At 36.3% G+C, this 12,042-nt stretch overlaps 1 protein-coding gene across 1 annotated transcript in view; it reads left to right on the top strand.

Annotated features, from left to right (window-relative positions):
• tcf7 (transcription factor 7) overlaps nt 1-11,490 on the top strand; it is a 76,049-nt gene extending 64,559 nt beyond the window's left edge. Inside the window, 4 exon segments of the mRNA XM_057821256.1 lie at nt 7-55; nt 3,801-3,873; nt 9,898-9,998; nt 10,001-11,490. Of these exon segments, the coding sequence (XP_057677239.1) occupies nt 7-55; nt 3,801-3,873; nt 9,898-9,998; nt 10,001-10,092 (315 nt within the window). The 3' untranslated portion in view covers nt 10,093-11,490.
• Nucleotides 11,491-12,042: the final 552 nt, after the last annotated feature.

The following is a 12,042-nucleotide window of genomic DNA, read 5'->3' as shown; positions in this document are numbered from 1 at the left end:
CTGCAGGGAAAGAAGAAGAGGAGGAAAAGGGAGAAGCAGCAGGACTCCAATGCAGGTATACAGCAGTACTGTACATCTTAACTCATTCGCCACCATTGATGCGATAGACGTGCAATCTATTTTGACTGGGAGACTCAAATAAACGTTCCCAGTCACAATGGATTGGACGTCTATCACCGTCAGTGGCAGCTAATGACTTAAATGCAGAGGTGGGTAGAGTAGCCAAAAATTGTACTCAAGTAAGAGTAGCATTACTTCAAAATAAAATTACTCAAGTAAAAGTAGTCATCCAAAAAAATGTACTGAAGTACAAGTAAAAAAGTATTTGGTTAAAAGAATACTCAAGTAATGAGTAGAATTGTGAATAAATGCTTAAAAATTTGTTTTATTTTTAAATAATTTTGTTTTTAAATGAAGCATTATTCATCTAAAGAGCATGAGTGCCCTCTAGTGGAGACAATAGTTTCTAGTTTGAATAATGAATAGTTCCTTTATAGTTACTATTATGAAATTGAAAGGATCATATCTCTGGTTTTCCGTGGTCAGTCGGTGTCAAATACATACCTGTCAACCCGAGGCCGTTGGCAATCTTACAAATACTGACGTATGCCCTTACAAATTGGTGACTAATCTTACAACGTTGTGTATAGCGTGCAATATGAAACAAAAATAAAACTCAATTTTTAAAATAATATGAATTTATTGGTAATATTGTAACATATAACTTGGTGCAATCAAAGAACAATCAATATCTTCAGCTAGATCGTGATTCCTAAAATTTAACAGTGACTTTTGTTATAATTGTATGTTGCACTTTTGGCAATTTCTTTCATGTCTTGATGGCTGCACTTCATGGCACTTAGGCTCGCAATTCAGTTTGACTTTAAGGTAGTTCGTTAGTGTGTCCAATTGTAAATTAAAAAGGTCAATTGATAAAATTAACTTACCGATGCAATCTTTGAGTCAGGGAACATTTCTTTTGCTAATTCTGAGAAGTGATCAGCAATAGTTGCTGGCAAATTGTGTTCGGCAACAAAATGCCAGAATAAAATCTCCGCTTTCGTCACTTTTCATCCTGCAGACTTCATCTTTATGACCAGTGTTGTTAATCTTACTTTTAAAAAGTAATTAATTACCATTACAAATTACTTCTCCCAAAACGTAATTGAGTTAGTAACTCAGCTACCTGAATGTAAGAGTAATTAGTTACTTGGCAAAGTAACTCGCATATCCTTTCATGTTTTTTTTAATTAAAAAAAAAAACAAACAAACAAAAAACATGGTAACCTTTGCTATTTTTGGAAGTCATTTAATGTTGTGAATCAACTGTTAAAGTTGTTAAAATTGCTCCCGTTTTTGCATTAGTTCTCTTCCGTCTACTTTCGGCATGTGAAAATTTTAAACCTGTTTTATCATTTAAAGATAGATTCTAGTCAAGATTTTGCCGATTTAGGAGTATTTTAGATAAAAACTTACTTAGGTTCGCTAGGAAGGTTCACTACAACAGAGCCTTTCTGAGAAGTCTACTGCTTGAAGATGGCGGCTTTTACTAACGCCGCCGAGTCTGTCATTTCACATGTAGTTCTATTTGCATTTGATATCTAGGCGTAGATCGTAGGCTGTCGGCTACAGTCAGGAAATATTGGAGCCACCTAGCATCGCGTTTGCTACAGCGTCACAACAAACACTCTTCTCTCTCCGTGTCTCTGACTTTTCTCGCGTCATTCAACCAACGTAGTAACGCATAGTAACCCACGCTCGTTGCCGAAACGGTGACAAAATCCAAACGGAGAAAAAGAAACGTAATGCATGAAAAACGTACAGTTTTTGGACGTACGGCGTACACATTTAAAAATCAGTGATCACTTGTACAAATTACGCCGAAACCGTACAACTTGACAGGTATGTAAATAAAGACTGGGAGAGAGGTTAAAATCCGCACTTTCGAGTCATGTTACGGTGCTTTAAAGACCCCACGTGATGGAACAGGCTGGCGTGAGCATAGAGCGGCAAGTTTGCGTCTGATTGGTATGATAGAGTTGTGTGATTATTGTTGCGATGTCTCATTGGTGAAATTGGTAGAACTGCTCTTGGCATCGCTAGTTAAAAAAAAAATCTAATATGTGGAATAACAAGGAAAAATGTAACGACTCCTGTGTAGCCCAAACTACTGGAGTAAGAGTAGCGTTTTTTTCTTCACAAATTTACTCAAGTAAAAATTATTGCTTAGTAAAACTACTCTTAGAAGTACATTTTCTCAAAAAGTTACTCAAGTAAATGTAACAGAGTGCATGTAATGTGTTACTACCCACCTCTGCTTGAATGAAGACCCTATAAAGGGTTAAATGAGGTGTAGGTCCTAACATAGTTTTACTCATAGAATTTTGCCACTGTCCCTTAGTTGTGTGGATCTGTAAATAGCATTCTTAAGCATAAAAACCCTGGAAAAACCATTGAAATGGATAGTCATATTTTTTTCAATGGCGGTTGGTGAATTAAAAGCCTGACATTTGGGAAAAAAAATAATAAAGCAAGGTTTTCAAAGACAAATATTGTTCTCTTAAAATGGCATTTTCTTGGCATTTCCTGTATTTTTTTTAAATAAAAAAAATTTTCAGGTGAAATAAAATTAAGAAAAGACATAAGTAAAATAGAATAAGGTTAGGTTCACATTGCAGGTCTTAATGCACAATTCTGATTTTTTGTCTTTTTTTGGGGGGGGCGTACCCGTTTAGACTACCTTTGTCCATTGAGTCTGTTCAAGTATTACGCATGCACACTCTAATTCGCAGTTCGACACGTGCTGAGCAAACTGACCCAGAAGCAAACGGAAGTGTCAAAACAACAACTACACATGCTGGCTGTACATCATTCCAGGATGATCATATTTTTATTTCCAAAAAGAGGACACAAATAACTGACATTAATAATCCCCGATTAGTCTTATATTCAAAATTTATACGGCTTGATAGAAAGCATGCACCCACTGTGCGTGCATGACTCCTTTTGCCCTGACTCGGCCACGTCAGCAGTACTGAAATAATGCTTATTTGGTGCACAGAAAGAAAACTGAGCATTATCAGGCGTATCCTTTCTTCATTTTATTTTATTTTTTTATTGCTGTGGTCAAGCCTGTGTAAAAGCCAAGTTCAAGCTTGGCGGTAACACTAATGCATACACATCGCTGCCGCTCTTGCTCTTTGGTGACGTAATTGCTGCATGAATTCTGAAAAAATGTGGCCCAGATTGGATTTAAACCGAAAGTGACCCAGATCGGATTTGAAATTGTCAACTTCGATGCAACCTGTCCTGTTCAGACGGTCAAATTATTGCCGCACTCGAGTTAAAAAAAAAAAGGAAAAAATCGGATTTGTGCATTAAGACCTGCGTTCTGAACCTAGCCCTAAGGGAAAAACTATATAATGCTGTATATGCCATTGACAGACGTCCAATCCATTTTGACCGGGAGACTTGGCAGCGAGCTAGGACTAACAAAAATTCAACTAAATAGAAGTATTCACTGTTAGCCTTTAGCTTTTATATGGCGTCATTGGCTACTATTGACCTCCCAGTCACAACGGATTGGACATCTATCACCGTCAATGGCACTGACACATTGACTGCCACCTTTCCCAGGTCAAATCCATTGAACCCCAACAGGGACTAATTTGTCTGTCTTAACAGCTTACATTTGTTACTAACATTTCCTCGCATGTCAGCCATTTTGATGCCTCTTCTTCTTTGCTGCTCTCTTCGTTGTTCTTCTCCTTCTTCTTCTCCTCCTTCTTGTCACGGCTCAGAGCCAGGCTCCCCCAAGAAATGTCGAGCTCGCTTTGGCCTCAAGCAGCAGACAGATTGGTGCGGTCCCTGCAGGTGTGTACCTCCTCCCACCACATGCTGCCCCCCCAACTTCGAATCCGCTTCATCACTTTTAACCTCTTTGCTAAGCTAATTATGCTAGTTTCAACTAACAAGCCTTATTAGTGTACTGAATTGAATTCACCTTTTAAATTAGGAAGAGAGTGTGTTACGAAAGAGTAAATGAAATACTGTATTCCTTTTTTGTCCAAAATCTGCTATTAAGAGGATTCCAAGATAATCAACCACTTTCACTTTGGGGGCATCGTTCGATCACTAAAAATATAACCGCTCTTGTCTGCTGATCACGCCCTAAAATCAGTTAGCCACATTAGTCAGCTTAGCAATTGGTTACAGACATTTGTGGGTTGGGTATACTTTCGTGCATAGACTATCAGTTGACGGGACGCGGGGCTTAGGGCCGATCCGTAGAGGGCCTATTGACAAAAACTTAAAATTCTAATATTTTCAAAACCAAAGGCACTAGCGACCTAAAACCAGGGGTGAAAGTGGCTAGAATTCTTTGCCGGAACTCCCTTGGCTCCAGCGCCCCGGTGACCTTCGTGAGCTTAAGCGGCTCACAAAATGAATGAATGAATTAATAATTTTCATACATGCATTAGGCTGCTGCGTTACACTGGATCAAAGCATAAATGAGAAACTGATTTCCATTCAGAATAGTATTTTTTTCCCTGGTTTACAAAATTCCATCTAAAATGCCATCTAATTTTTAGATTCCTCAAATTTAAAAGCAAAACCTCAATTTTAATTATTCAAGAACATAGGATATTCTTTAAAATTGAAGGTAATATACTGTAAACACTGACTTTTTTTTTTTTTTTTTTTTAAATAATAAAGATATAAGTAAAATACTTTTTTTTTTTAAAGTGCAAATGACTTATGCACAGTGAAATGGAATATATTTTGAAAACAAAGCAAACATATACTTTTTTTTAATCATAAGGAAATAAATAAGTAGCCTTACATAAATGAACAAAAACATTAACATGGAAGCCGTCATATTTTCGGGATCAAAGCACCAAATGCCGGAACGGCGTTCCGCCTGAAAAGTTCATCCCGGTACGCCGTTCCGCCTCGTTCCGGCTCACTTTCACCCCTGCCTAAAACCAAAACAAGTATATATGAGTCTCCATGAGCAGCGACATAAAAAAAAAAATCAAAGTAATTCCCTAATAAAATCCCAATTAATTATGTTTTTATACAAGTTTAACAAAACTTAAAATGGCTATAAAATTCTCAAATTTTACACTAAATCAGGGGTCGGCAACCCAAAATGTGAAAGAGCCATATTCGGCCAAAATAACAAAAAACAAATATGTCTGGAGCCGCAAAAAATTAAAAGCCTTATACAAGCATTATAATGAAGGCAACAAATGTTATGTATTTATAATAGCTATATTAGCCTACTATCAAAATGACTAAGTTGGCAATAAATACAGAATAAGCCTTCTTGATTAAATGTCTATTTTGCATTCTATAGAGAATGACGCACCACTTGACTACTTGTTGTTGTCATATACTGCTTCAAGTTTCACTCCATGACAATATTAATGAATTATGTTTAATTGCTTTGATAAAATATTAAATCCGAATTTTGATGTCATTTGTATTTTGAAGATTCGAAAAAAACAACAACAAAATAGAATGAGCATAACGTGCCCCTTAGCTGGGCAACAAACATAGTGCAACAAAACACAGCCTGCATTTACAAAAAATAAAACAGCACCCTTTTGAAAAGGTAAAGTGTTTAGTCGGAGTTCACGTACCTGCATAAAAGCGATGGGTGTTCAATATCGATCACATCACACTACTAATCACACCTGCCGCTGAATTAATGTCTTTGATTTGCTGATTGGTGAAGTTGCCTGCCATCTTTATGACCCTTTCCTTCACTGTCTTAGTGCGAGAGGCATGTACTGTATTGGCCCGAATATAAGACGGTGTTTTTTGCATTGAAATTAGACTGAAAAAGAGGGGGTCGTCTTATATTCACGGTCTAGACGTTATACCCATTCACGACACTAGATGGCGCCATATATCATTGAAGCGATGTTCTGTCATGATAGATCTCAGCTACTCTCAAGTTTAACCAGTTTGCATTATTTTACTGCAATGTTTTTCCTTACTCAGATTTGTTTCAAGACTACAGTTACAGTTAGACTTCACTTGGATGGTTAATGCAGTTATTGCAATTTTGTTGTTTTATCACAATAGATTGGCTTATTTACATTTCAAAAACCAGAAGCCATTCATTTACGAATGTAATTGCACTTTATTTTACATATTTAAATGTTCAGATATTAAGATTTGAATGAGGCAAAATAACATGCTTTTTCTTACAAATATACTGTTATAATCATTTGTTTCGGATGTACTGTAATTATTTTCTGTATAAAAATTTGGTGTTCAAAAAGTCTTTTTTCGTACTTGAGTCTTGAAAAAGAGGGGGTCGTCTTATAATTAGGGCCGTTTTATATTATTTTATATTTCTATATATAAATATATATCTAAATATATATTTTATTTTCTGTATTATCTCGGGTTTTGTTTTTGAAGTCTGAAAATAGGTGTTCTGATATGTTGATGAATTACTCCTTCATTTACCAGTCACCATCTGTGAACGGGTTTCCACGCTTTATTTATCCCGGTTGCAACAAAACTTGAAGCAGTAGTGGAGTATGAAGATGCAATCCACTTTTTAAATCTATTTTTGCACTCCTCTAATTTCTCCAGAAGTAATGCAATTGCACTTACTGGGTACTCTGCTGCAAAGGTAGCATGCCTTACCTGCAAATCTCTTTCCACATTATTCCTTTTGTGATTTGACAATTTCTCGCTGGAGAGCAAACATTCAGAAAATCCTTCCGCATTGGCAATGAATGCAATTGATTCGGCCCAAGAAACGTTGAATCCTCCTCAGTTTTTTTTTCTCTTTTCCTCTTTGGAATCCATGTCCCATCATATAGCCGCCGGTTTGGTTACAACAGCCGTCCTGCTGATAGAAATGTGCGTCGCAGGCTATGACGCAAATCTTCGTTGACAGAAATGTTGAAATGTAATATTTATTTTACACATTTTTACAGCATTGGAAAACGTTAAGATTGTTTGTGTAATGTTTGTCCTCCTATAGAAACCATGTTCAAAAAATATTTATTTTCCTCCCCCATCCTTTTTCCATTTTCAAACATTTTTGAAACGCTCCAGAGAGCCACTAGGGCAGCGCTAAAGAGCCGTATACGGCTCTCAAAACACGGGTTGCCGACCCCCCCGCTAGATGCACAAAAACGACCAAATGCAGAGATAATCACCTATATTTCAGTCTCAATTGCAATATTTAACATATCATATAGGTTTTTGCAACTTGCAAATAGCAACTTAATTTTTTTTTATTTAGTGCAAGTTTTCAACAGCCAATAAATCACTCAGTTTTCACATCAAAAACTTAATACTTGAGGAAAGCATGCAGAATCATCTTAATTTTACGCAACAAAAGCAAAATTGGCATTTCTCTGTATACAATCACTACTCATTTAGGTTGAATTCCGATGTTAAGTCAGCACGGAGGCACGTTTTGCAGGCTATGTGGCCCTCGTCATTTTTAGATTGAATTTTTTTTGTATGGACGCAGAAATGTCTGAATTACTACTTTTTTGCCCAAAAAACGGGCAGTTGACCGAAAATTACCTGATCATTAAGTTATGCTACTGTGTCTGGATACAACATGGCGGCCATCACAAAACAAAGAGCTTTTTAAGTTGAAAATTCTTGTAAATAAATGCGTACATCCCGGAATTTGTATAGATATGAACACAGAACAGTCTAGATCAGCCATGTCCAAAGTCCAGGCCGGGGGCCAAATGCGGCCCGTGGTCAAATTTCATCCGGCCCCCAGCATCTGTCATAAAATCCGTAACGTCTGGCCCACACACAGACTTAATAAATAAACTTAATAAATTGGTCAGCAGTACTGCTACCAGTATAAGAAGTAGCTTACACACTAAATGCTCCTCCTCATTTCCCACTAAAAGGCAGCAGCACTCTAAGCAACATTACCCCGTGTGACCCTTTACTTCCAATTTTCTAAAATGGAGACAATCAACAACAACAAAATATTCACTGTGACGGCCAACGCTTAAAGGATAGGTGAAAATTAGACTATTTCTTCACTAAAATACTCAACAACTCTGACTGTCTCATTTGTAAAGAGACAGTTGCTGTTTTTAAAGAGTTCAATGTGAGGCGATATTACCACACAAGACAAGCTGACATGTACGACAAGATTAAAGGGAAGATACGCAGCGAGAAATTGAAGCAACTTGAAGCTAGTTTAATTTCACAGCAGCAGTATTTTGCAAGAATCCGAGAGTCAAAAGAGAACACCACAACGGATAGTTGGGAGATTGTTCAAATTATTAATTTAAAAAAATAAAGCAAATGTGACACACAGAATGGCTTGCTAAAATTTACTTAAATATATTGTTCTACGTAAAGGACGTCAGCCAAGGTCGGCCCCCACATTTTTCCCACACCAAATATGGCCCCCTTTGCAAAACGTTTGGACACCCCTGGTCTAGATTCTTGGTTAAAGCAAAAAAAAATGGGCAGTTATCGTTCATTTTATGTAAATTGAGCTAAAATTACGCTATTGTGTAAATCCTACGTGGCGGCCATCACAAAACAAAGAGCTTTTTAAGTTGAAAATTCTTTTAAATAAATGCATACATCCCAGAATTTCTATAGATATGAACATAGAACAGTCTAGATTCTTGGTTAAAGCAAAAAAAAGAAACAGGCAGTTATCATTCATTTTGCATAAATATTTCAAGCTAAAATTACGCTATTGTGTAAATTCAACATGGCGGCCATCACAAAAAAAGAGCTTTATAAGTTGAAAATTCTTTTAAATAAATGCATACATCCCGGAATTTCTATAGATATGAACATAGAACAGTCTAGATTCTTGGTTAAAAGCAAAAATGTGGGCAGTTATAATTCATTTTATGTAAATATTTCGAGCTAAAGTTACGATAAGTTTTTCCATGCATTTTTTCACGTTTCAATGTGCATGCATGGGGCTATTTTGTATAATAATTACCTTGAATTCTCGACCAAATCACTCTTGAGACACTCCTGCCTGCTTGTATGCAGTAAAAATGTTGTCCTTTTTACCTAAATCCGGTGATTGAACACAGCGTGTATTTGAGTTTATCACAGAGAAAGCCAAATGCTCTGCCTGGGTCGGCCCCAATGGGAAGGCATGGCGCAATGTTTGTTTGAGCTGTCCTGTCAACTGATGGTGAAGTCTACGTTTCGTGACTCCAACATAATGTTTTTTATTGTAATATATTTTGCTGTGTTAATGTGGGAAGGAGTGGAATTCGTAATAGTGCTCCATATAGTCACTGTTTACCATGGCGTCATTACTCTTTCATTTGTGAAGGAATTCAGTTAGATAATCCTGTACCTGTTTAGTGAATGGTCACATTTGGCTCAGATTCAAACTGTTCCAGCATTGAAAGCGATTAAGATGTGACAAAAAAAACAGACAGGTATAATTTAGTAGTTCTTTTTCTCGAGGAAATTAATTTATCCATTTCCTTTAACCTTGTGGTTTTTGCTTTTGTAACGTAAAATACTGCATTTTAATTTCTGGTAAAGGAAGTTACGTTTTTTGCCTTTTTTTTTTTGAGAATTTCTGCACGTGCAGTTAAAAAAACACAGTCTTGTTTCACAGGTAATGTTCTATGTTTTACAATAAAACAAGATGGATTGGAATGTTAAAGTTGTACGATCACAATTTTTTCATCTTTTCTATTTTTTTGGTCAGCTAATTTAGAACAGATTGTTTTTTGCAGTACTTTTTAAACATAATACAAAAATGGGACCTTGTAGGAAATGAAGCCAAGATTAGTTAAGTTGTTGCATGGTGTTTTTGTTTTGTGAATTCTGTATTTGTTTGGTTATTGACGTTGTGCCATCCGGGTTTATTCCCAGATAACTGTGTGTGACTGTCCCTAGGAGGAAGAAGAAGTGCGTTCGCTACCTTCAAGGAGGAGGCGACTGCGCGAGCCCAACTTGTTCACATTTAAGCGCCGTCGACTCTACGCCGCCGCCCTCACCGGCGGACCCCACTTCCGCCCACAGCATCGGCGCCCCTCTCGCCCCCCTCCATACGCGGCCCTGGGCCGACAACACCAGCTGTCGGCCGCGTGACTCGGACGCCGCTCGCTTTCCTCGGCGTACGGGAGGGAAAAAAATGATTACTAAATGTGCGTAGCAGGGAGATGTGTGATTCATAAAAAGAATAAATAAAAACCTAACTTCAAAGTCCACACAAACACAAATGTTAGCCTAATAGCATAATCGCCTGTTACTTTTTTGGCCAAAGCAGAAGAATCGTTCAAATTGATGTAAACCAATTACGCCCTGAGGCTAACGAAATATTCTTTAAAATACTTTTTCTATTTGTAAGAAATTAACTCAGCACAAAAATTATATTAGTACATTTTTGCATGCAAACAGGAAACTTTTGTAGCTAAAATGGACATGATCTTGTACATGAATACATGTTTTCCTCGTTTCAGACGGGAAACATTTTTTTGAATAAAAATAAAAGGAAAATCTGGAGAGAAAAAGTCATTCAAAGACATCAAAGTTGTCTTTTTGTCTGTCAAAAAATTCTTGAAAAATGACAAAACAACTTTATATCAAATAAATATTCCTGAGAAATCTATTTTTTAATGGAAAAGAAACAAACTTTTCCAAAGCTACAAAAAAAATATTTTATTAATTTTATTTGAACTCAAAAGTAATCTGTTTCGTATCCATTTATATTAAAAAAAAAAAAAAAACAACAACAACAACAACAAAAAACTATATAATATACTATGAAATAATTTCCTTTAACAATAAATATAGTTTTGGGGCGGTCAAAATTGCGAGAGGAAAAGTCACATTTCCTACCATTTAACAAGAACAAATTAAATTATTTAAATTGGTTTATTGTGCAAAAATTAAATGATAATCAAATACTGTATGACTTTTTGGGGGTCGGGGGGTTAACAACTGTTACAATATGTACTGTATATTTGATTAACTTTATACTATTGACTCTACAATTGATTTGACTGGTTGGAGCGCCCCGAGGTGGTTTGGCATGCATACGACAACCTCAATGCATAATTTGTGTTTTGAAAAAACTATTTTGTGTCTGTGTGGACTTTTGGATTCTCTTCATCTCTTGGCATTTGATCAAATCTTACAACTATTTTAGGCACTTTCACTCATAATTGTCGTAATTTGTCTTATTTACAAGTTTTGAAACATTGGCGGCCGAACCTGGGAGGGATTTTTTTTTCTTTTTGCTTTGTAAAACTATCTCTGAGGTGACCAAATGGGTACTATTATATGTTGTAAAGGTTTTTTTTTATATAAATGTTGGAAAGTTTCTGTAGTTATGCTCATCTTTTTTTAAGTTTGTTTTAAAAAAAAAAAAAAATGAAATTGATCAAAAACATTTTGTTGTGTGTGCACCAGAAAGCTTTATTTTCAAGTGTTTTGTTCTTGTTGCAAGTTCTCATTCCTTCAATGTTGCTTTTTAACATGCCACTCTGACCCTTTTTCATCAATTTTCGTTTTGTTGTATTAAAATGTTAAATATAAACAAAAATATGACTGGCATTTGTGAGTGGAAAAAACTGCACACAGTTAAGGGACTGGACAAACAAGTACCGCAATTTTCGGACTATAAGCCGCTACTTTTTTCCTTCATTTTGAATTCTGCGTCTTATTGTCCAGTGCCACTTATTTGTTGATGTATTTGGGTTAATAGGTAACACTTTATTTGACAGCGGCATCATAAGACTGTCATAAGACCATCATAATTATGACATAACACTACCATGGGCATTACTGAATGCTTATGACCATAAGCGGAGTTTAAGGGGGGCCCAGACCCACCGGTGGCCGAAAAGTGTCATTGCATGTAATTGACTTTATATACTTATATACTTGTATATCTATATTAGGGCTGTCAAAATTATCGCGTTAACGGGCGTTAATTTTTTTTTTTTTTTAATTAATCAAGTTAAAATATTTGACGCACTTAATGCAGATGCCCCACTCAGACAGATTTAAATGACAGTGTAGTGAAACACTCACTTG

The sequence above is a fragment of the Corythoichthys intestinalis genome, chromosome 18 (assembly GCF_030265065.1).
Source record: "Corythoichthys intestinalis isolate RoL2023-P3 chromosome 18, ASM3026506v1, whole genome shotgun sequence".
NCBI lineage: Eukaryota > Metazoa > Chordata > Actinopteri > Syngnathiformes > Syngnathidae > Corythoichthys > Corythoichthys intestinalis.
The sequence above is the reverse complement of the archived record's forward strand: the minus strand, read 5'-3'. Positions and strand labels throughout refer to the sequence as shown.